This window comes from Triturus cristatus, chromosome 10, assembly GCF_964204655.1.
Source record: "Triturus cristatus chromosome 10, aTriCri1.1, whole genome shotgun sequence".
Taxonomy (NCBI): Eukaryota; Metazoa; Chordata; class Amphibia; order Caudata; family Salamandridae; genus Triturus; species Triturus cristatus.
This window is the reverse complement of record NC_140593.1, coordinates 861776495-861801934: the sequence shown is the minus strand read 5'-3', so window position 1 is coordinate 861801934 and position 25440 is coordinate 861776495. Positions and strand designations below refer to the sequence as shown.

At 47.6% G+C, this 25440-nt stretch overlaps 1 protein-coding gene across 1 annotated transcript in view; it reads right to left on the bottom strand.

The window, feature by feature from the left end:
* KCNH2 (potassium voltage-gated channel subfamily H member 2) overlaps positions 1 to 25440 on the bottom strand; it is a 1592201-nt gene that overhangs the window by 49977 nt on the left and 1516784 nt on the right. The window contains exon 10 of the mRNA XM_085628486.1: positions 2417 to 2610. Coding sequence (XP_085484612.1) covers positions 2417 to 2610 — 194 coding nt within the window. The remainder of the gene's footprint in view (positions 1 to 2416; positions 2611 to 25440) is intronic.

Sequence of the window (25440 nt, the reverse complement as noted above, 5' to 3'; positions counted from 1 at the left end):
CAAATAATTTATTCAATTTAATTCACTCTTTCTAAATTGATGATGTATTTTTCTTGTTTTGTGTTTTCACTTCATTACATTTTGAAGTGATGCATAAATATGTTACACTTTGCCTCTAAGTTGAGCCTGACTGCTTTTGTGCCAAGCTACCAGAGGGTTAAGTACAGGTTAATTTGGGGCTGCCTGTGACATCACCCTGAATTGTGGTTGCGGCTTGAGTAGGGTTCCACTGCACTCAACCAGCAACTCAATGTCCTATAGTCATGTTGTCTCATATCAATTGTACTCATAGCAGGAGGTTAGTATTCAATATACAGTCTGTCTGTGGTATTTAAGTGGCAAGCACACGTCAACGTTTTATGACATGTCAGATCTAGGAATGTGGAGGTGTCAGCCCATCATGGACTGCTTAACTCAAATCCAGGACTTGATGCAACAAAGCTGTCCATGCACAAGCGACCAAGACCGAGACCACAGCTTGACTCAGCTGATCTCACCACCATCTCTTTAAAACAGCAGTCAACCACGAGCACCTTTTTCCATACACACTTGAAGTATTTCAAATGGGCATTTCCTACAAATCTATCTTCTAAACGTCTTTTTAGTACCTGTATCTGGTTTGTGGGATCCTTCTTTTGTCCTCTAATCACCAGGTTCCATGTCTTTGGCCTGTGACAAAATGATTAGGCAACCACACCCTAATGGAACTGCACTCACTCCCATTCAAGCAACTCACTCACTTTATATCGCTTTATATAGCACGCAAGCTATGCAAGGATCAGTCCAGAGTTACATCTCAAAATAAAATTGGTCTTCGTTTAGAAGTCCACCAGATGCCTGGGCTTACCTCTCTTGACACTTTGATCCAGAAACTAGGGCCAAATGAAACACTTTAAATAAAGAACCCTCCACGTTTTCGGATTAAAATCTTGAAGATACTGCTAACTCCCCCGGAGATGGTAAAGTACTTCTGTAAGTATGAGAAGGACCTAAAAATGCATCTATTGTGGCCTGGCTGGCGATCGCACGGTTCTCCTGGGGAACTGGAGCATCACAGTTATTGCTCATTTGTTTGTTTTTATTAATCATGATCATCTTTGCCATCCAAATACACCTCTGGAAAACAGCAACAAAGCAGCATTAGCACTATGGGGCAATTTTTAAAAAGATATATAAATAAATATTATAATTTTCACAGTTGTTGAAGAGTTTGACAAGTTAGCCAAGGACTCAAAGACTTAGGCCTCCATTACAAGTGACCTGTTGATCCCGAAGGGGTCGGTTACCGCAGGTACCACCCCTATTGGAATTATGGGATCCGTGGGAACACTGTGGATCTCTTAATATTTACCTATAGATTTCATCTGCAAGTCCAGACCAAAATGAGTAATTAGTGGTAACTGAACCTGGAATTACTGATAGCATGGCATTTCCTCATTTCTTAGTGGACCCTCAGCTTCCAACATGTAATGAGCCGGATTTGCCAGGCCACTCACAATGAAAGCGTTAGTATAGATGAGTGATTCCCTTTACCTCATCCTCTGTGTTTCCAGGACAATGCGCCTCTTAGTAGACAGGATTTATGCATGTACCTCCAACCCCCAAGAATTTGTCATACTGCCTGATTCCAATCTATGCACCAGACTCTTGCTTGGATTATCAATCAAACATATCTACTGCCACAGCTTACCCTATTTTCCATTTCTGTGCCCTTCACTTCTGATCTCTGCATTCAGTGGGCACCACGGGGCATTGAAATCCAAAAGCAGAAGAAAAGCAGTGCTTTGCCCATAATGTTTGATCCCTCCTGGACCCGAGTGTTGCTACCATAAATCACTGCATATAAAGTGAGGGCACAGACTAAGGTGGAGTGGGTTTACCTCAATGTTTATCATTATTTATGTGATTCTATTTATAAAATTAAAACAATGTCCGGGTCATTAAATTTGTTGAAATTCTTGTTATCGCGCCAATTGGGATTCTGAGTTTGACACTTACTAATGCATTAACTGACATTTTTTCCCTACCAAATTTCGGCAGGTCCAATCTGTTGAAATTTACCAAGGAAGAATGCCTTATGAATACTGAAACATGCACAATTTGAAGCAGTATGAATCAAATTCCACATGACGTCCAATTTTCTGAGAAAAATCTTCGAATAGGGAGCAAAACGTGAACTTGCTACACCTGATAAACACCTAACCCTGCTGTGCTAGTATTTACTGGGTGTGGTAAATTCTCCACCACCATCCGCCCCACTTGTAAACAGAGGCCTGTGGCATATTTAATTGTGTTTTGAAGAGACTAGCCAACAGGAGTGCTTTGTAAATTGTATAAGGTAAGATCAAAGCAAAGAAAGTAAACCCTGAAGGCATAAGGTGGTATGTAAGAGAGCACAAGGAGCTGATCTACTCACATCTCGCAGGTTAAAGGTTATCTCCAGACTGGACCAGAAGAAATCTGAGAACTCAGGGTACATGTCGAGCACTTCGAGAATGTCCTCCCGATGGATCTTGTGCAGGTCGCAGTAGGTCAGAGCCCGCACGTCGGCGTTGGACTTCCCTGGTCTGGCATAGAGGTTTAGAGGCTCCCCAAAGATGTCATTCTTCCCTGGAAAAGGCAAACAATGTCATGTGGTTGAAGCACAGCACCAAACAAAAGGACAGCAACAGCACAGAGGATGGTCAGAGCAGTTCAAAGTCACAAATCCTACAAAAAAAGTATTTGTGAATTAGACTGCCCATTTATCCATGAAACATTAGGTCTTAATGTATTTCTCCACTTACAATTAAGCAATTTACGACTTAATGTTTTATAAAGAATGTGTCTTCACCTAAAATCCCTCCCTTTTAAACAAATGTATTTTTGTTTTATAAGTATGGCAGCATGTCTACAGGCCACTGGGACTAAGATGCCTTTTGTTTGCAAATGTGACACTTGGAAAATTCAAATGATGAGTTTTATGGAATCCGTATAAACAAAGCTAACCGTTCAGTTTAATTTTCTCCACACAGTGCCATTTTTATAAGTGAAAAATACAAACATTATTTTAAGAGGGAAACATTTAAAGTGCAGAAAAATGTTCCATATTCTGAAAATTTTTGCAGAACATTTATCTGCACTTTAAATTTCTCCCATTTAAAAAAAAAAAAAAGTTTGTATGTTTGTGTTATACATATAGCAATGCCAGATGGCAAAAGGTATGTCCTGTGCAACATATGGCACAGTTCCTCAGTCACTCGTACACACAGAGGTGTACTAGACACACATTTTCGGGGGTGGGGGGTGGAGCTAACACTTTAAATGCTGGAGGCAGAGCCAAATTCAGAGTCATACTAAATATTGCTTGTGGGTCATCCTGTCATTGTTGTGGTATAATGCATAGGGGTAATTTGTTTGTCAATACAGACCACTCAATTTAAAGCATGCTGGGCCTCTAACAATGTATTCATAATAGTATTTAACAACTTTTACAGGAAATGTAGGACTCTCCTTCAAAGAACAAATAGTACATCTTGTAATGTATTTTAATACATATTTAATATATTTACCTACTCTCTCATGACATTTAATGTTATAATTCTAGTTTTGTCAACAATTACTGACATATGATGCACTGTAAAACACCTGAGGTCCCTTGCATTGGCCTCGACCCATTTGCACTTTTAGAAGATAGTTGGGTTTCTTCATTTTCTCACCTTCCAGGGGGTTTCGAAAAATTGTGGCAAACAGTGCAGTTTAAGCATTTTTCTATAGTTATTGTTCTACTGAATGAAATGAATGATTGAAAATAATATGTAAAATGCACTTTTAACCTAACCAAGCAACCTGGCGCTGAGCAATGACTGAAGAAGAGATGGAGACGGCACTAATGTGGAAAAGGCAAGTTTATTTAATTTTTTCTGCAGTGCAGAAGACCGCATTTTCGGTGTGGAAGAAGGGGCAGGCAGGAGCTATGATCTTAGAGGTTTCGGAGATTAAGGACACGCATGCGCATACTATGGACACCACATTTGGGTACACCACACCATGGAACAAGGAGAATTTGCATAGCGGAGGATACCTGCCTTTTTGATTGCACTCATTCATCTTGCGAGACAAGAAAGTGAGAACCACAAGTGAAGTTTAACCTGTTCTTAGTGGGACATCTCAGTGGAAACCAAAGTGAAGGTTACCCCCTTGACAACTGTGAAGGCTTGCTGGCAAGTGAGCAGTGACTGAGACGATTTTTATTCTCGTTCCCTGGATATAGATGAAGAATTAAACGCTTCCTGACAAAAAATATTATTTCCCCGTTTGCCCTCCTGATGTGTTGTATATATATTTAAATTTATTATGATCGTGAAAAAGGTGGTAGAACAAATATAGAACCACCAAAATGTGCATTGACTGTTGGTGTGTCCAGTCCGGGCCACTGCACTATAAGGAGAGGAGAGGCGAGGAGAGATCAGACTCCGCTGGTGTATGGGGGATGTTGTCTTTTCCGTTTGTTTGCATTATGAATGTGTGGTAGGTGGTATGAATGGGATGTCAGATGAGAGTGTGGAATAGGAGGATTTATGGGGGTCATTGTGAGTTTTGAAGTAAAAAGTGTTTTTAAACTGGTAAATGAATGCATATAGCTTTAAAAATAGATGCAAAGCTTATCCCAGACTTGGTCGGGATCTGTTTATGGGTGGGTCTAATCCCAGGTGAAAAGTATTTTGGCTAGTAGGACCTTCTTGTCTTGTGTTGTGTGCTTATCCCCTGGTCCTAAGCCTATTTTGATACCTTAATAAGTAGAGGGGGGTCCCTTCTGTGGATTTTGCTCTGGCAATCTTCCATCCATGTCTTCCCTTCCTCTTTCTTGCTGCCCAATATTTGTTCTTGCTGATTCTTTTCCTCATACCCTCACCTTTCCCCCTCCACCCTCCGTCACTCCTATGGTCTATAACTTCCCCCCAGTGTCTCTACTCACTTGCGTCCATTTTCCCCTCCATGCTATAACTTTCCACAGGTTTGCCACCAGTCCAGTCTGTTACCAAAATGGCAGATATTTTTAGGTAAATGCTGGTAAAAAGCTCTTGGAACTGAGCAAAAGCTCATAGTTATTCTTGTTAGAAATACAAGGTTTAAGCAGTTAATATAAGCATATATCAGGGCCACTGGAATTATTCAACTGTATGGCTGTGGCGTTCTTCGCATAGTTGTAGATTTGCCACCTTATCTATCATCTGCCTCATAATCTGCAGATTCTAATAGAAAAAAAATGTTTTTAGCTCAAACAGTTCAAAAGTTACTAAAAACACAGCGACATGTGTGGCCTCACAGTAGTAAGCCCTTTGCAAATGGTGACTGGTCACCTTTCTGTCACTTATTTCTGTATTTGGATGTTAAACTGGTCTTAATGAGGTGCAACCAATGCTTAGGCATTGTTAACAAGTGGTTGTGGTCATAGAATAAGAATAGAAAGTGGCTATGATTCCAACTATATTGTTTTCCCCTATACTGACAATGAAATTGATACATTTTATAAAGTATCTGAGATTCGGGGTAATTTTAAGAAACGTGGATGCACTTTATATTTTAAGTACTAAGATCACAACTGGACCAAACATGTGTTACTGTATGCTCTGCTTCTTTTTAGGGGCTGTTTAAAAACCAGAGAGGGGACTCAAAGATTATCTGTATGGATAGGTTTACTAATATGTATGGTGAATAATAATGAAATGTAATGTTTATATTTGAGTATGAACAAAATACCTTTTCATGATATTTTATGTATTTCTAACAGTTATAAAGATATGTTAACACTTCCTTATTATCATTAAGGAATGTAAGAAATTGCCTTGTTTTATGAACTGTGTTGTTTTATTGTAATGATTTTAATTAATCGGACAATAAAGAATATATATGTATATGTGCAAAAATGTCAAATTAATAAAGTAATACTGTCAAAAAATGTGCCGCGTTACGCCACATTATTTGCCTTTTATTGTCACATAATTTACTCAACCCTGTTGCATGACTTGGCTCTCCCCTGCCACAGCATTTCAGTGGCCCTGCATATATTGCATAAAAGTTATTTCCTTAATGATTATTAAAGCTAAGAGTCTTCCTATTTGCTGTAAAAATGTCTTATAATCAAACTTGAAGACTTTGATACTCAGTTGTTCAATGCAATAATTGCTGGATTTTCATTCACTGTGTTCCGGACGTCTTATTTTTGTCTATAATCGTGAGTGTGCATTGTGAGCACTTCAGGGCTGCTATGCTGTCTGTAACACTCACTGTGCTGTATTCATTTTAAGCCCCACTGTCATTTTACTTTGATATTATGAAATAAAAAGAAATTTTTTTGAGCAAAAAGTTAACAGCATTGTGATTGAAATTTCAAAAAAAGACTTAAAGCGGATTTTTGCATAAGTTGCTATTCACTTACTAGTTTCGTCCCCATTTGTATCTGAAAAAGTGGCAACCCTATAAAATGGCCACTTTAAATTCACCTCTCCCCCACATTCTCTAAAACAAATGCCTATTGTGATGTGGGTGTATTCCTTTGCATTTGCAGGATACCCTATTGTTCATTCCTGGACGGGGAGGGCTGGCTTTACTTCACTTCTGTAAACCCTTTAACATTGCTAGTCTTGTCGCTCTTGGCTTGCAGATACACCGAAAAAGCAAGAAAGGCCCATGCAGGCGAGGCTAATAAAAGAAAGAAAGGGGTAAAAAAAGATAAACACAGAGGCTTAATGTGAATGCCAGGGCTTTAGGACTGGCAGAGTTATAACCTCGATGAACCTTGATCACTGCCTGGCAGCCTCCGCCCAGCCCACGGCACCTGAAGGGGGGGCTGGAGCCCTTTCAGCCTAATGTTTTTGCGCATTTCCGTACACATATATCCCATTCATAAGCACACATGTTAATACATCTCCAAAGACCACACTCTCACTGGCACACATGGCAGCCCCGTCATAGTGCCCGTAGGTAAAGTAGTTTGTTCAAATTGTAGTATCTGGTACTATGGACATTGGGCTTAATGTCCATTAAACTGGTTGAGGGGGTGTCTGGTAACAATGCATGTGTTGCTTAGTCGTCAGCAGCTCACAATGATTTGCACTGATCAGAAGTAGCTCTCACTAAAGAAAACGTTGGAAACCCATGGCCCTTGCCAAATGCACTAATTCCCTATTCACCAGCATCCTATCCTTCTTCACATCTCTCATTCTAGACAGTGCAATACAGTCTCACTCACTCCACTGTCACGGGTCTCATAAAAGCAATGAAGGCTCAGAATCTAACGGTCGCCCCTTCTACCAGTGTTCTTCATTTGCCACAGCATTGGTAAGGGGCACTTCTACAGTCGCGCTAAATAAAAATTTAATTTGCCTTCTACAATCTAGCATTGTGTGACTTAAACCTCTTATTGTAATTTGTTTTTTTCTTCATTGGCCTACATTGTATTCAGTTCCGTTTTCCGTTTTTAGGTCGAGCTTTTGAGACCTCTTGTATATACTTTAGTATATACTTATATATACTTCGTTGTGGGCTTACAGCCCGCCCACTGCTATTATTTGTTTGTTTCTCTGTCCTTCAAAAATACTTGCTTGTTAGTGATCAATACTGCGTCTAGTATCTCCTTCTTTTGTTTTTGTTTCCTCCCACACAGCAGAGACTAACTACAGTATCCTTACACCTTGGTTGTTTATCTGTTCTTTAGTGGACTATTTTGGCACCTCTGTTCCCCGGCTAAAAAAAGGCCCCCTGTCCATGAAAGCTTTTTAATTACTCTTTTTGCCTCTGCAGTGCTGACTGGGTGTGCCTGAGTCATTTTGATGCTCCGATAGAGCGCGTATTCCACCCTAGCCCTGGGGCAAAAGTAGGGACCTTCTTGCAGGCTCCGGGTTATTTGTGCACTCTTCAGTGCCCCAGGGGCATAAGCAGGTATCCACATGTGTGTGCCTTTGTGGTGCGGAGGGATTCCCTGAGACCAGCACCCATGTCTACGAGTGCACTCTGTGTTTAAAAGAGCAGCATTCTTTAATATTGCCCACGTGCTTGTTATCAAGTGTGGATGAAGTGAGTGTGCGGACGCTTGAATATTATCCTAGCTTCCTTGGATATTTTAAACCCGACGCCTGCTACATGATTACTTCTGCTCCAGTTTCGAGACCCACACAAATTGCCACTGCAGCTCGCTCTCCCACAGAAACTGTACTTATGACATTTCAATGTCATCCAGATTTCAATGTCTTTATACAAATTGCATTTATCTGCTTAAAACGAAAATCTCCAATTTTGCATTACTCACTCTGCTTTCAAGAGCTTTGTAGGCACGAGAAGATTAAGCACGGATTTACGTGTTCAAGACACGCCCTTAATTACTTAGGCCACGCCGCATGCAGAGATCACACATTCCGAGTGTGACATGCAGAGAACGCTGCTCATCAATGTGTGGAGCTGCCCTCCAGGAATAACTACAGCTACCATCGGGCTCCGGGAGTCTGGCTCGTGTTTATGGCAAAGGTCCACCAGTGTCTCCTCTCCCTAGTTTTAATCTAAGTAATGTATGATTGCAAAGTCTGCCGAGCTCAGACTATGGAAAATCTATTGGCTTTGTCATTCTCTTTAACATTTTGCACAGCAGCGCAGGCTGCGGTACAACACGGCTTAACGTTTTGTTTTTTTAAAGCGCTATGACGCAGCCAGTCTTGACTGTGTCATAGCAATTGTTTTCCTTTCAGCACTATTGCACTACATTCCGCGCTGTTGTGCAACATGAAAACAAGCATTTGCAATGCAATAGGTCTTGCATTGGTGAGCGTTTGAGCTATTGGCATTGTAAATCCCAATGCCTTTTATTCATGCATTTTGAAAAACCCGCAAGCGGTGCATAACACACGCTTACGAGAAGCAACGCTGGCAGTAACTACACCTCTTTTTCTGCGTGCTTTGCTTCTCATACGCAAGGACTATAAGTACAAAGTGTGTGTTTACGCACCACTTGCTGCTTTTCTAAACACATAAATAAAAGGCGGTGTCATTTACAATGCCAATAGCTCAAAATCTCACAAATGCGAGACCTATTGCATTGCAAATGATTGTTTTGCTTCCGGTAGCCGCTCAGTTTTTCCACTTTTTGCTTTTCAACTGGTTACGTGTATTCTCTACTTCCACCGCAAGATGGTAGAAGAGGCCATATCATGTCAAATTAAAGCTATCACAATAACAAAGCCTTAGCAAGAAGCTAACTATTAGAACAAAAGTGCAGTGAGCAACAAAGAGGCCATGTTGTTGTTTGTGATTGCAATTTAAATTGTGTTTTATGCTACTTCAGATGTCTAATAGTGATGTATGTGGTTAGAATGAATATCAGGGTAAATCAATGTCATAATGCAAAATGAACCCCCCCCCCACCCCCGCAGAGTGATGAGGGGACCCAGATTCTACCATATCACACGTATATTAATTAATCATAGGTTGAATAGGGGTATCCTGATCGTTGTCGAGGCCCTGAAGGGTCCCCAACCCACCCGGGTACCCCCGCCCACCCCTCTTGAGCCACAGGGGCTACAGTGGCTCTGCAGTGCTGACTGGGTGTGCCTGAGTCATTTTGATACTCCTATCAAGCGCATATTCCACCTTACCCTTGGGGCAAAAGTAGGGATCTCCTTGCAGGCTCCGGTTGTTTGTGCACTCTTCAGTGCCCCAGGGGCATAAGCAGGACTACACATCCGTGTGCCTTTGTGGTGCGGAGGGATTCCCTGAGACCGGCACGCATGTCTACGAGTGCACTCTCTGTTTAAAAAAGCAGCATTCTTTAATGTTGCCCACGTGCTTGTTATCAAGTGTGGATGCGGGGCTTGGGGGGGCGGCCGACCGTAGGGAGGTCCCCCCCCGGGCGGTTTGGGAGGGGCTAGTTGGGGGGGGGGGGGGCTGGCCTCGCGCCCGCCATTTTGCATTTGGGCTTTTTTAGTTATAGCCCAAAAGTAGCCCAATTATAAATCGGTTGGGCTACTGCTCACAGCCACCATTTTAGGTTTGGTGACCTGGTGGCTGGGAGCTTAGCTGATTTGCTTTTTTGTCAGGTAGTTTCTGTCGTTTTCAGGCATACATTTAGGTGGAGTTATTATGGCGTCCGAAGATTATCGAGTCCTTGAGGCCCTCCAGTTCCTGAGTGAAGCGGGCCGGATGGACCTGGTAATTGGGGAGGTCGCGGGGACGTCGCGGCCTATGCGTCAGGCCTCGGCTGGCGTGGCGGTGGCCGCCTGCACTTCGCCGAAGCGTCCACGGACAACGCTGGTAAGTGAGCGGGGCCGCCCGCGCTTTAAAAAGGCGGCCCCTGCTCTTAGTTTGCAGCCGGTTGTGATGGAAGCGTCAGGGGAGGCGGGCAGGGAGAGCGGGGAGGTCCGGGAGGTTTGGCGCACCGCAACTGAAGTAGCGGGCGTGCCTGTATTGGCGGTGCGCTCTTTTTCCTCCCCCGCGGAGAGAGGGAAGCGCGGGGAGGGTGGGGCACCAAGAGGCGTTCTGCCTCGCTGCCGGCGGCGCCGATGCATAGCGCAATGGAGGTGCGAAGCGCCGGTAGAAGGTTTATCGGAGAGGCGGCTCCTGGGGGCATGTTGCAGGAGAGCGGGGAGGTTTTTCCCCGCTCGATGCGCGTTTATGGCAGTGGAAGGCAGAAAAGGCCCAGGGAGCTTGAGAGGCTCTGGGGCAATGGAAACTCGCTCAACAGGGGTGCCTTTTTCAGGGTCTTTGGTTTCAGGGCAGGTTTGTGGGTGCGAATTAATGGCAGATATGGCAGGAGAGCAGGGGAGTGTAGGGCTTGATAGCCGCTTATTGTTTTCTTCCCCTCTGTCAGTGAGGAGTGAGACAGGGTCTGTTGGGGCGAGCTCTTTGGAGGAGGACGAGTGGGCTCAGGTGGGGGGGTGGAGTTCTCGGCAGGATGTGGTTTCAGATAGAGAATATGGGAGTTTTGGGGCACCAGTTTCTCCGCGGGGGGGTGTTTCTTTCACCGGTCAAGGGTGGGGAAGGTCAGATGGTGGCAGGAGTGGGAGCGGTTCGGGGTAGAGAGGATGATTTGGCTTGTGGTGATTTGGAGCCGGCTGGGGGGGGCTGGCTTGGGAGGGACTGGATATTTTTCCTTCATGGGCGGAAGGTGTTCGGGGCCTTGGCGAGGGGGAAGCATTGGAGGGGTCCCTAGTCCGGGGGCGCGAAAGTGGTTTGGGTCAGACGTCGCTTGCAGGGGTTAGAGCTAGAGGACGGGAGCGTGCAGGGTAAGGAAGTTCATTGGTTCGCGGGGGTAGTCAGAGTGTGGGTTCTGCGTCAGCGGTGGTCCAGGCGATGTTGGAATGGAGTGGGGATGAGGAAGGGTTGGTTTTGCCGCCCGAGTGGTATGGTGCATTCCGGGTTTTACAGAGGTTGGCGGCCTAGGGAGGCCTTTTTGAGTTGTCAAGGGGCAAGAGTATCGGATAGTCTTCAGGGACCCAGCACACCAGTCCAACATTTTTCTTTACAGGGTAGGAAGTGTGGCAGCGCAGCGGACTCGGTAGGGCGAGGTGCGGCCCAGTCACGCCGAGGAGAAGGGAGGGAGAGGCCTTGCGCTGCACATTCCGTACCAGCGGGGGATCCCGTTGCGGCCAGCACACGAAGGTCCGGCGCGACTTCGTTGGCCCCCAACGTCAGGAAGGTCACGGTGGTCAGCTTTCACAAAGGAAATGGATTGTCATGCCAGTCAACGGATGGGGGAGTACCGGCGTGTACAGTCGGCTCCCCCGCAAGTTGGTCAGTCAAAGGCCGCTAGGGCCAGTTGGGGTCATGCAGGGTCAGGTAAGGCCCGTATGGTGGAATTTGCTGATGAGGTGTTACAGGTGGAGGAGCCAATTTTGCATGACTATGATGAGGACAGCCCCGAGAAAGGGGAGTTGCGGGAGTATGAGGAGGGGGGGCCCTCTCATGTGTCTCATAGTTTTTTGCAGGTGTCGGGAGCGGTACCTCAAAAACAGCCGGTTGGAAAAGCTAGAGGAGAGCGCGGCCCATCGGTGAGGGCTCATCCTACAAGGGATTCATATGAGAGGTCGGCGCGGCGATCGGGGTCCGTCCGAGCATCCTCTTTAGAGCCAGGTGAGATCGCTACAACACAGGCCAAACCTACAATGGTGTCTGTGGGGATAGGGGGGGAGGGGAGTGGGGGTGTGACAGAAGGGAGATTGTATAAGGGAAGGTATGTAAAAGACACAGGGGTAGGCACAGGGGATGGGGGAGTAGGGCTGGATACTAAGGTTGAGAGTGGGATTAACTCAGAGGCAATGGGTGGCAAGGAGCCCTTAGTAAGTACAGAATTGAAAATTAGGAAGCTTCCTTACATGGGGGTGACAAAGCCTTTAGGTGCCCACCTAATGCTGGCGACGAAGGAGCGCATATGGAAAGGGGAATACGTGGAGATTTTGAAACTCCTTCATAGGGAGGTGAGGTCTAAAGAGGCTTCTAAAGAAGAGGAGTATGAATTAGCCAAGCGCCCTAAAGTCCCGTTGACAACTGAGAATTGGACAGCGGCATTTTTAATTTATGCCAGCGTTTATTGTGAGAAATTTCCTGAGCGCTGCGTGGCTATATTTAAGTATATGGATGTCATATGGAAGGCACAAATTACAGGTAGTGGTTTTGCATGGGCACAGTATGACAAAGAGTTCCGGGCGCGGATGGCGTGGGACTCCGAAGCAAAATGGGGAGAGTTGGATAATGATTTGTGGCAGCATATAATGGGGGCGGATCCTGGCGGCAAGACCATTTTTACAGCTAGAGGGTTGCCTTTAGTTTGCCGACCCTTTCAGGGGAGGCCCTTCCGGGGCGGGGTGGGAGGCGCAGCCACGACACAAATTGGAATTGGTGCATGCTGGGATTTCAACAAAGGTTTATGCACACAGGAGTATTGCAAGTACCGCCATGAGTGCTCGAAGTGTGGAAAAAGACATCCCCTTGTTAACTGTTGAGGCGTCAGACCGGCAGGCGGACAGCAAGGGCAGTAGTCGGGCGCAGGATCAGCGGGCACCTTGCAGCAATCCCAGGGTGGAAGGGGGGGTAGGGGAGCACAGGGTGCTGCGCTGAAGGGCTCCTACGCCAATTAATTTGGCGCAGCTAGAGGAGGCATTGCGGGGGTATGACAATTTGGGGGCAAAACGGACACTTTTGGAGGGGTTTCAGTGGGGATTCCATTTGGGTTACCAGGGGCCAAGGCTCAGAAGGTGGGCTGAGAATTTGAAATCAGCTGCGGAGCATAGCACGGTTGTGCGGGAAAAATTGATTAAGGAAGTGCGCGAAGGGAGGATGGCAGGCCCTTTTGAGGATTGGCCAGTTCAGAATTTGATCATATCCCCTATTGGGGTGGTGCCTAAAAAGGAAGAAGGGCAGTTCCGACTGATTCAGCACTTGTCATGGCCAGAAGGGTCGTCAGTAAATGATTTTATAGACGAAGAGGCTGCATCAGTGTCATATTCCTCAGTTGACGTGGCTATGTCACTAGTGGTGACCGCGGGCGCAACTGCAGACATGGCAAAGTGTGACATCAAGTCCGCTTTTAGGTTGCTTCCAGTCCATCCGGATGATTGGCCTCTGTTGGGGATACATTTTGAGGGCAAATGGTATGTGGACAAGGCATTACCGATAGGTTGCTCTGTGTCATGTGCTCTATTTGAACTTTTCAGCACTTTCCTCCAGTGGTATTTTACTCAGCGCACAGGTCACAGTTTGGTCACACACTATTTGGACGATTTCTTCTTTGTTGGTTCCCCGGGCTCCGCGGAGTGCCAGAGTGCTCTGGACACTTTCCATGAGCTCATGGAGGAATTAGGGGTGCCGTTGGCACCAGAAAAGACAATGGGTTTTATCCTTTTTGGGTATTGAGATTGATTCTGTGGCAATGCAGGCTCGTCTGCCGGATGACAAAAAATTCAAAATGCTGGAGTTACTTAACAGAATGTTGTCAAAACAGAAGGTGACCGTGAAGGACATTCAGGTGTTACTGGGTCATCTTAATTTTGCATGCAGGGTTGTCAGGGCGGGTAGGACTTTTTGCAGGCGCCTGGGCCGGGCATTGGCGGCAAAGCATTTACCTCACCATCATGTGCGCTTGTCGGCAGGGGTGAAGGAGGATTTGCGTATGTGGCCAGCTATCTTGCACTCCTTTAATGGAGAGCCACTGGCTAGAGAGGAGGATGTACAGTGGGATGCCCAAATGTTTTCAGATGCGGCAGGCAGTGATGGTTTTGGCATTTACTGGCAGGGAAAGTGGTGCGTGGAGAAGTGGCCGCACGAGTGGAGGAATCGGGGGAGGAGCATTACTTTTTTGGAGCTCTTCCCGCTGCTGGTGGCTTTGACAATTTGGGGCAAGGAGCTGGAGCATAAGAAGGTGCTTTTCCGTGTGGATAACATGGCAGTGGTTGAAATCGTCAACAGGCAGTCAGCGAGAGATGAGCAGATTTTGAAGTTGTTGAGAGTGTTTGTGCTGGGCTGTCTGCTATATGGCATTTCATTCAGGGCCTTGCATGTTCCGGGTGTGGACAATGACATAGCAGATGCTTTGTCTCGTTCGCAGAGGGGGAGATTCCATGGGCTGGCCAAGGAGGCGGACAGGACACCGAACCCGATGCCGGAGCACCTCTGGTATGTAGGCAACGTAGGGTATTTCAATTGGGGGTAGGTTCCCTGTCTGTGTCCACGCGGGCGGCATATGCACTGGCGTGGAGGGAATTTTTGGCATCTGAAGCTTGCAGAAGGGAAGAGTCTTGGCACCGTTCTGAGGATGTGGTCCAGTTTATCTTGGACCTCATTGAGAAAGGTTTGTCCAGGGTCACTATTGCCGGGAAATCGGCGGGAATTTCTTTCATGGGTAAGCTGTTTTGGGGCTATTCCCCTTCGGCTGGGGAAGTGGGTAGGAGGATGCTGGAGGGCTGGGCTAGGGAGCGGGGTGGGGTTCCTCTGTCTCGCTCACCACTTTCTTGGCAGAATTTAGCTCGTTTGTTGGAAGTTTTACCTGCGGTTTGCAGGGATGTTTTTTAGGTTTCTTCGTTTGCCACCCTTATGGCGTTCATGTTTTTTGGGGCTTTTCGGGTTTCTGAGCTTCTAGGTACTAAATCTAAGCGGGGCATTTGTTGGCAAGATGTGTTTTTCTCAGACAAAGGTTGAACATTTGGCTGGCCAGTTCCAAGACTGATCAGCGGGGCATGGGTAAGAGTGTGTGGTTGGAAGCAGAAGCTCCCAGTTCTACTTGTCCGTTGCGGTTGGCAAGGCGATGGAAAACTTTGTCAGGAGGGGATGGGGGCGATTTGGTTTTTAAACATATCAATGGCGCTCGGGTGACAGATTATCAGCTGCGAATGGTCTTGCGCAAGGTTTTTCAGAAGATTGGGTTGGACGGGGCGCTATTTGGGACGCATTCTTTTCGGATAGGGGCAGCAACTGAAGCTCACAATAGGGGTTGGTCTAAGGATGCAATTATGCGCCTAGGGCGCTGGTCATCAGACTGTTTTCAAAAATATGTGAGAGTTAACGCGGGGGAGGCGCATGCGTCATCTCCTCTTTTATGAGTCTCATTCTCTTTTTCTCTTTTCAGGTTCTGTGGCTGGCCCCATTCGAAGGAGTTGACGGTTTGGATTGTAGGGCATACGTTCATCAAATGGGCACAGGTTCAAGTGTGCAAAAGTTATTTTGGGAAAATGTTGGGGTTTAATGAGAATCTTTTTCGAATCATGTGGAAGGGAAAAGGGGGAATGCTATGGAAGGACCTTATTCCGTGTTTGAATAAGGCAATGGTGAGGGGCCAGTGCCCGGATGTTTTGTTGATACACTTGGGCGAGAATGATCTTTGTGGAGTAAAGGGTGTGGTATTACTACAGGCAATGAAAAGGGATTTGGCCCTGTTGAAGGAGCGATGGTCGGGATGCCACGTTTTGTGGACGGAATTGGTCCCACGGAGGGTTTGGAGAGGAGCATTGAACCCCAGAGCTATTGATGGGCTCGGAGGAAAGTGAATTCTGAGATTTCTAGGTTTTGCCGCAGCTTGGGTTTTGGGAGAGTGACTCACAAGGACATTCGTTTTGAGGCAGTGGAGTTTTTTCGGGATGATGGAGTTCATTTATCCAGGCTTGTGATGGTGTCAAGAATTCCTGTCATTCGAGGGGAGGAAAACGGTAACCAGCGAAAACGGACTACATCTCCCAGGATGCTTAGCGGTTGAGAGGTTATGTAAACAGGAGAGCTGTTACATAACTCAAGGAAAACACGCCCTTATGTAAACAGGAGAGCTGTTACATAACTCAAGGAAAACACGCCCTTATGTAAACAGGAGAGCTGTTACATAACTCAAGGAAACACGCCCTTATGTAAACAGGAGAGCTGTTACATAACTCAAGGAAAACATGCCCTTATGTAAACAGGAGAGCTGTTACATAACTCAAGGAAAACACGCCCTATAAAGGGAGGAACCGGGAGGTACAACGCTGTCGGATATTGTGTTTACACCGACGTACCTGCTTAGTGAAGAGCAGTGTTCCGGAGTGGTGCTCCAGTAAGGCAAGAACGGAGGTAGGTCGAGTCGTTACTCCCTGGGCCGTGTCTTGCCCCATCGTCACCTGTGAAGGACCCGGAAGCTCTACCGGATAACCATTGAGCTTCGCTTTTTGACTCGGCTGAGTCAAAGCGCAGTGGCGCTTTTGCTGGTTGGAGTCGTAACTCCCAGCCCGACCAGAGATACAGGGACTGCCAGCTGTAACGCACACCAGGAGGTGTTTGCCGCGTTACAGACTCGGAAGTCCCCGGGATCGATCGAGCGGCTGCTCTCGGTTCAGTCTTCTTTGCTTGTGATTGGGGTATCGGTGACGCATCACCAGGAGGTGACTCCGCGCCCCGGTGCAGTCTGAGGAAGAGGTTGAGCGGCTGCTCCCTTCAGGTAGAGACCCCGGCTGGGTGTTTCCCTGACTCCTCGATTCTCCCCAACACTCTTCGTGCCCCTCACAGCCTACCGATTGGCATTGTCGGCCATTTCATTTTCTGCCCTCTGTTGGCATACGCCGGGATCGGTGTATATGCAGAGGACGGTTAGGACCATCCGTGCTGTGGGCTGGTAACGTACTTAGCCTGGAGGATTCCAGTGACTATAACCTTTGTTTATTCCTTGTATTATTTTTGCCTTCATTAAAATAACTAAACCTTCACAAGTGGTTGCGTTCTCATTATCGTGTCTGTTAAACGATCCTGAGACGTTCAGGGCGTTACAAAATATCCGGCCTTAATAACACTAACTGTCTCCCGGTCGATAACAGACATGGCAACACTTGATGATGTGCTGGCTGCTTTAGCGACCGTGCAAATTGAATTGGCTGCCTCCAGGCAAGAAACAGCCGATGTAAAAGCCAGACTGGATGCTATCCAATTGGACCCGCTCACGCCCAGCACCTCCCTCACGAACCAGACCCCTGCGGTAGTAGTGGAAATGCCGGTAGCCGTCCCCTTGGCAACACCAGAGAGGTACAGTGGGGATCCTAACACAGTGCAGGTATTCCTCACACAAGTGGCGCTACATTTATCGTGCAAACCAAGGGCGTTCCCCACGAGTCAGGCTCGTGTGGCTTTCCTTATATCCTATTTGGCTGGAAACGCGGCACAATGGGCCGTACCTCTGGTGAGCAGGGACGACCCCATCTTATGTGATTGGGGTGCTTTTCGCGAGGAATTCCTGAAGGTCTTCGACAGAAGGGCTGACTCGTACACGGCGGACCGTGAAATGCTTGAGTTGAGACAGGGATCCAACGACCTGGTGCAGTATCTCAACGCGTTCCGAAGGCTGGTTGCGGAAACCAAGTGGCCTGTTGCTAAACAGACGGCGCTCTTCCATCACGGGCTGTGCGATGAGCTCAAGGACGCCGTGGCTCATATTGACCCACAACCCAAGACATGTGAGGGCCTTATCAACCTGGTATTACGGCTGGAACATAGGCTAAGTGAAAGAAAGGGGGATCATGGGAGAAAAGGAAAATCCCTTCCATCCTATGTGACAGTGGGAAGTCCTGAAACTGCCACCGCATCCAAGGGAGAACCCATGGACATCGGCGCAATACGAGCGAGCCTCACAGCCACGGAGAAAGAGTCACGCCGTAAACAAGGATTGTGCCTATATTGTGGCAAAAAAGGCCACTACGGACGTGAATGCCCTGCCAAACCGAAGACGTCACGTTATCGGGCCAACCGGTCGGTAACAGCCGTGGTGGACGTACCGGCAGAAAACTAGAGGACTCCCAGACCAAAGAAGGGGCATCTCGGAGTCACTCATCCATCCCTTCACTTTCCAACTCGGTCACTAAGGGACAACGACACCTGTTTCTCACGGTGCACGTGGGAGTGCATGACCAGTGGATACCCGTTGTGGCCATGGTGGATTCAGGGGCCACTGGCATGTTTATGGACCACAACGAGGCATGCAGGCTAGGGCTAGTGCTTCTTCCCAAAGCTGTACCCGAAGACGTCTATGCTGTAGACGGAAGGCGATTGGTGACGGGGCCCATCGGGCAGCACACGGGGGTCCTTCCGATGAGATGTGGGAGGAACCATTTGGAACAAATCGATTTTAACATCATCCGAGCGCCCCAATATGGCGTCATATTGGGATTGCCGTGGCTACAGAAACACAACCCCTCTGTGGATTGGCCAACACATCGCATCGAACTGACGTCACCGTATTGCATCCTGCATTGTGGAATAAGAACGGAATCCCTTGACGCAGATGAGAGCGGGAGTCAGACGGTGGCTACAGCGGCAGAAAAAGATGTGGCTCTCCCCCAGGCTTATCACAGTTTTGAGGATGTATTTGATGAGGTGAAGGCGGAAGTGCTACCACCACATAGACAGTTTGACTGCCAGATCGACCTGGTGCCAGGGGCCAGCGTTCCCAGCGGCAGGCTGTATGCCCTGACGGAGCCTAAAAACGTGCATCTCCGGGGGTACCTGGATAAACTCCTCAAGCTAGGATTCATCCGCCCGTCCAAGTCTCCGGCCGCCTCGCCACTCTTCTTCATCCCGAAGGCTAATGGAGAGCTGAGAGCCTGTGTGGACTTTAGGGCATTGAATGCGATAACCGTAAAGAATCGGTACCCCTTGCCTCTCATCAGTGTACTTCTGGAACAGGTCAAGAAAGCTCGTATCTACACCAAGTTGGATTTGAAAGGGGCATACCATCTGGTGCGCATGAGGGACGGAGACGAGTGGAAGACCGCCTTTAAGACCAGGTTCGGCCTTTTTGAGTACCTCGTCATGCCGTTCGGTCTGTGCAACGCCCCGGCAGCCTTTCAGTACTTTTTGAATGAGGTATTCAGAGAGGAGTTGGATATCTACGTGGTCGTATATATCGACGACATCCTCATCTATTCGTCCAGTGTGGAGGAGCACGTACACCACGTCAAAGCTGTGCTCCAAAAGCTGAGGGAAAACATGCTGTTTTGTAAACTCAGCAAGTGTGACTTCCACGTCACATCCGTGGAATTCCTCGGAGTGATGCTGAGTCCAGAGGGACAGGAGATGGCAGAACGAAAGATCAAGGCGGTGAAAGAATGGCCGGTGCCCCAAAGCGTGAAGGACGTCCAAAGTTTCATTGGCTTCGCCAACTTTTACAGGCGGTTTATAGATGGATTTTCAGGATTGGTGGCCCCAATCACACAGCTACTGAGGAAGTCCAAGGAGTTTGTCTGGTCCCCTGAAGCGAACACAGCCTTTGAGGCCCTGAAAAGCGCCTTTGGTAAGGCGCCGGTGTTGGCTCACCCCGATCCGGATCTCCCCTACGTGGTGGAAGCGGACGCATCGGATGTGGCGCTGGGGGCTATCTTGTCCCAACGCAACCACGACACAGGGGTGCTTCATCCCGTTGCGTACATGTCCCGCAAACTCAACGACGCCGAACGCAACTACCATATTGCGGAGAAGGAGCTTCTCGCAATCAAGGACGCCTTCACCGAATGGAGGCATTGGTTGATGGGGGCAAGACATGTGGTATCGGTGTACACGGACCATCGGAACCTACAGTTCATGACGGCCACAAGACACCTTTCTCCCAGACAGCTGCGGTGGATGATCTTCTTTGCGGGGTTCAACTTCCGCATCACATATCGGCCGGGGACGGAAAACCGGAAGGCGGACGCCCTGTCCCGTCAATCTGCAGTTAAGGAACCATTGCCTGCGACCGAGCATTCCATCATTTCCCCGAGGATGGTATTGGGGGTTATCCAACCGGATACTTTCCTGAGGGGAATAAAGAGAGGGATCAGGTCATTCGCATGGCGGAGGTGGCTCCTCAGTCACAGAGAATGGCAGCTGAAGGACGGGATACCCCTGAAGGGCAGGTGCCTATTGATACCCACGCCTAGGCTAAGGAAACAAGTATTCATCTGGTGCCATGACTCTCCATGCGCAGGTCATTTGGGCTTTGAAAAAACGGTGGCTAGCATGGGACGGCATTTCTGGTGGCCAACCATGAGGGTGATGTCAGGAGGTGGGGACAGGAGTGTCCTACGTGTGCTACCATGAAGGCCGACCATGGCCGAACCCAAGGGCTCTTACATCCACTTCCGACCCCGGATAGACCATGGGATAGCATATCACTGGACTTCGTGGTGGGCCTACCGGTAGACCAGGGGATGACGGCAATACTGGTGGTGGTGGATTACTTGACGAAAATGGGGCACTTCATCCCCTGCAAGAGAGTCCCTACGGCCGGGGAATTGGCGTCACTACTCCTAAAGAATGTGGTACGACTGCATGGATTACCTGGGGTGATCGTGTCGGACCGGGGGTCGCAGTTTACTGCGCAATTCTGGAAGACTTGGTGCACTGCGCTGCATGTTAAGACCGCCCTGTCCACCAGCTACCACCCTCAAACGGACGGCCAAACCGAGCGCCTGAACCAAACGCTCAAACAGTATCTGCGATGTTTTGTGGACCAGGGCAGGGAAGAATGGGTCGACTTGCTATGGGTTACAGAGATAGCCTATAACAACGCCACTCACAGCTCCACACAGTCATCTCCGTTCTATAGCAACTATGGCCAACATCCCAGGTTCTTGCCATTTCTACATCCGTTCAGAGAGGACAGGATTCCCGCCACAGCGGACAGGGTGGCACACATAAAAGACACGTTGATGCGCTCAAGGGCTGTCCTAATAGAGGCCAAGAGAAGATACAAGGCTGCGGCAGACAGGAAGAGAAGGCCCGGGCCACTGTACCGCACTGGAGACTACGTCTGGATATCCACAAGAAACATGAGGTTTCGAAAGAACAGTGTGTTCTATCCCAAGTACATGGGCCCCTATCGAATTACCAAGTGTATGGGTCCCGTGAACGTGAAGGTGTGCTTGCCCCAGTCATTGCGGATACACCCTGCCTTTCATGTATCATTGCTCAAACCAGCACCCTCCAAGCCGTCTGGGACACCTAGGCCGGTATGCGTGGAGTCGGAGGTGGAGTATGAAGTGTCGGGCATACGGGCGTCCAAGTGGCGCAGGGGGAAGCTGTGGTACCTGGTTGCGTGGAAAGGCTATGGCCCGGAGGAGCAGTCATGGGAACCGGCTGAAGGGGTTCATGCTCCGCGCTTGGTCTCCTTGTTCCATCGGCGTTTTCCTGCCAGCGCTGGACCCGTGGGGAGCTGCTGAGAGGGAGGATGTACTGTCAAGAATTCCTGTCATGCGAGGGGAGGAAAACGGTAACCAGCGAAAACGGACTACATCTCCCAGGATGCTTAGCGGTTGAGAGGTTATGTAAACAGGAGAGCTGTTACATAACTCAAGGAAAACACGCCCTTATGTAAACAGGAGAGCTGTTACATAACTCAAGGAAAACACGCCCTTATGTAAACAGGAGAGCTGTTACATAACTCAAGGAAACACGCCCTTATGTAAACAGGAGAGCTGTTACATAACTCAAGGAAAACACGCCCTTATGTAAACAGGAGAGCTGTTACATAACTCAAGGAAAACACGCCCTATAAAGGGAGGAACCGGGAGGTACAACGCTGTCGGATATTGTGTTTACACCGACGTACCTGCTTAGTGAAGAGCAGTGTTCCGGAGTGGTGCTCCAGTAAGGCAAGAACGGAGGTAGGTCGAGTCGTTACTCCCTGGGCCGTGTCTTGCCCCATCGTCACCTGTGAAGGACCCGGAAGCTCTACCGGATAACCATTGAGCTTCGCTTTTTGACTCGGCTGAGTCAAAGCGCAGTGGCGCTTTTGCTGGTTGGAGTCGTAACTCCCAGCCCGACCAGAGATACAGGGACTGCCAGCTGTAACGCACACCAGGAGGTGTTTGCCGCGTTACAGACTCGGAAGTCCCCGGGATCGATCGAGCGGCTGCTCTCGGTTCAGTCTTCTTTGCTTGTGATTGGGGTATCGGTGACGCATCACCAGGAGGTGACTCCGCGCCCCGGTGCAGTCTGAGGAAGAGGTTGAGCGGCTGCTCCCTTCAGGTAGAGACCCCGGCTGGGTGTTTCCCTGACTCCTCGATTCTCCCCAACACTCTTCGTGCCCCTCACAGCCTACCGATTGGCATTGTCGGCCATTTCATTTTCTGCCCTCTGTTGGCATACGCCGGGATCGGTGTATATGCAGAGGACGGTTAGGACCATCCGTGCTGTGGGCTGGTAACGTACTTAGCCTGGAGGATTCCAGTGACTATAACCTTTGTTTATTCCTTGTATTATTTTTGCCTTCATTAAAATAACTAAACCTTCACAAGTGGTTGCGTTCTCATTATCGTGTCTGTTAAACGATCCTGAGACGTTCAGGGCGTTACAGATGGATCTCTATTTGTTAGAAATTAGGGAAGTTTTGTCACGGTGTGTGAATGTTCAAGGGCATGGTCAGAGAGTTTAAAAGTTCTTTCTCTGCGGGGGGCAGAAAGAGGGGTGGCGGGGGTTATTTGTATTTTAACAGTTTTGCCAGAGTTTGGTGGATTAATTTGTTAAGTTGGGTTATCGACAGGGAAAGGATAGATTGGTTATTTTTAGTTCGGTTACACAGGCTGGGTGATTGATAGCTGTTAAGGGGTAGGCAGGGGAGTTTGTTTAACGAAGGGTTGTATTTAGAGGTTTATATGGGGTTATACAGTAATGTAATGTTTGGTATGGTTTTAAATGTTGTAATGTACGGGAGGGGGCGGGTTCGAAGAAATTTAGGGGAGGGGGCGGGATCTTGGGGTTAGGTATATGGCTTATTTAGTGAGGTTTAGTTTTGGAAGGCTTTTGCCAATGTTTTAAATTGTTATGTGCACCTGTTCCAATAAAAGCGGCCTTTTGCACACAAGTTCTTGGTCCGTGGTCTGCTTCCCCCCCCCACGCCCTCCCTCTCAAGGGAGGCTTGGGGGGGCGGCCGACCATAGGGAGGTCCCCCCCTGGGCGGTTTAGGAGGGGCTAGTGGGGGCGGGGGCTGGCCTCGCACCGGCCATTTTGCGTTTGGGCTTTTTTAGTTATAGCCCAAAGGTAGCCCAATTATAAATCGGTTGGGCTACTGCTCCCAGCCACCATTTTAGGTTTGGTGACCTGCTGGCTGGGAGCTTAGCTGATTTGCTTTTTTGTCCCTCCCCCCCCCCCCCAAAGATTTTTTCAATTTCCCCCCCTTTTTTCACCCTTTTTTAGTCGTTTTTACATTTTCGGGTTTTCTGGTGGTGCTTTTTCTAGGATAGGTGTGCAGGGGTGTTTTTGTATTGTAATTGTCGCTTGGAGCAGGTGCTGTGCGGGGGTTATTTGTATTTTGACAGTTTTGCCAGAGTTTGGTGGATTAATTTGTTAAGTTGGGTTATCGACAGGGAAAGGCTAGGTTGGTTATTTTTAGCTCGGTTACACAGATTGGGTGATTGATAGCTGTTAAGGGGCAAGCAGGGGAGTTTGTTTAACGAAGGGTTGTATTTAGAGGTTTATATGGGGTTATACAGTAATTTAATGTTTGGTATGGTTTTAAATGTTGTAATGTACGGGAGGGGGTGGGTTCGAAGAAATTTAGGGGAGGGGGCGGGGTCTTGGGGTTAGGTATATGGTTTATTTAGTGAGGTTTAGTTTTGGAAGGCTTTTGCCAATGTTTTAAATTGTTATGTGCACCTGTTCCAATAAAAGCAGCCTTTTGCACACAAGTTCTTGGTCCGTGGTCTGCTTCCCCCCCCTCCCGCAAGCCCTCCCTCCCAAGAAGCGAGTGCGCAGACGCTTGAATATTATCTTAGCTTCTTTGGTATATTTTAAACCCGACTCCTGCTACATGATTACTTCTGCTCCCGTTTCGAGACCCACACAAATTGCCACTGCAGCTCGCTCTCCCACAGAAACTGTACTTATGACATTTCAATGTCATCCAGATTTCAATGTCTTTATACAAATTGCATTTATCTGCTTAAAACGAAAATCTCTCATTTTGCATTACTCACTCTGCTTTCAAGAGCTTTGTAGGTACGAGAAGATTAAGCACGGATTTACGTGTTCAAGACACGCCCTTAATTACTTAGGCCACGCCGCATGCAGAGATCCCACATTGCGAGTGTGACATGCAGAGAACGCTGCTCATCAATGTGTGGAGCTGCCCTCCAGGAATAACTACAGCTACCATCGGGCTCCGGGAGTCTGGCTCGTGTTTATGGCAAAGGGCCCCCAGTGTCTCCTCTCCCTAGTTTTAATCTAAGTAATGTATGATTGCAAAGTCTGCCAAGCCCAGACTTCTTCTAAAGTCAGTGACCTCGTGTGTCTAGCAGTGACCACAAGGCAGTACTTTTACACTCGGTGTGCTACAAAGATTTGTTAGAATATGTATAGTTTACTTTTGCACTTGATGTGCTACTAAAGATGGGTTAGAATATGTATAGTTTACTTTTGCACTCGGTGTGCTACTAAAGATGGGTTAGAATATGTATAGTTTGTTCATATTTACTGGCTTCAAATATTAAACGTGATGGTGATAAAATTAAATATAGGTAAAAAAATATCAGGTCCCGGAAACACGTTTTTAAAGTAAAATGTGTTCAGAATAAACATAAATGCCGTAGCTCCGTTGTCCTTGGTAGGTGCACTCTTTCACGAAGAGTGAACAAGAATTTTGAAAAAATGTGACATGAGACTGTGAGATTTCGAAATGAGGAAGGACATGGCAATAATAAGCGTATTAGAAAAAGACAAGATACCAAAAAACAGAGTACACATATAATTCTATTTAATGTACCACAAGAAGTCACCACGTTTCAGTAAATAAACAAATGTATAGAACTGAAATCATTAAAAACTCAGTAAACAAATGTGTTTATTGGGTACAACACTTTTTCAGGTTTCAAACTTGTACATAAAGAGATGTGAGTTTCTTTAGGGTAAAAGCACCTGGTCCCACTGATATTTGAACTCAGATCAAAGTCCCGAGTGCTGCCAGCTATTACACCATGAAACCTTCCTTCTGGGGAGATG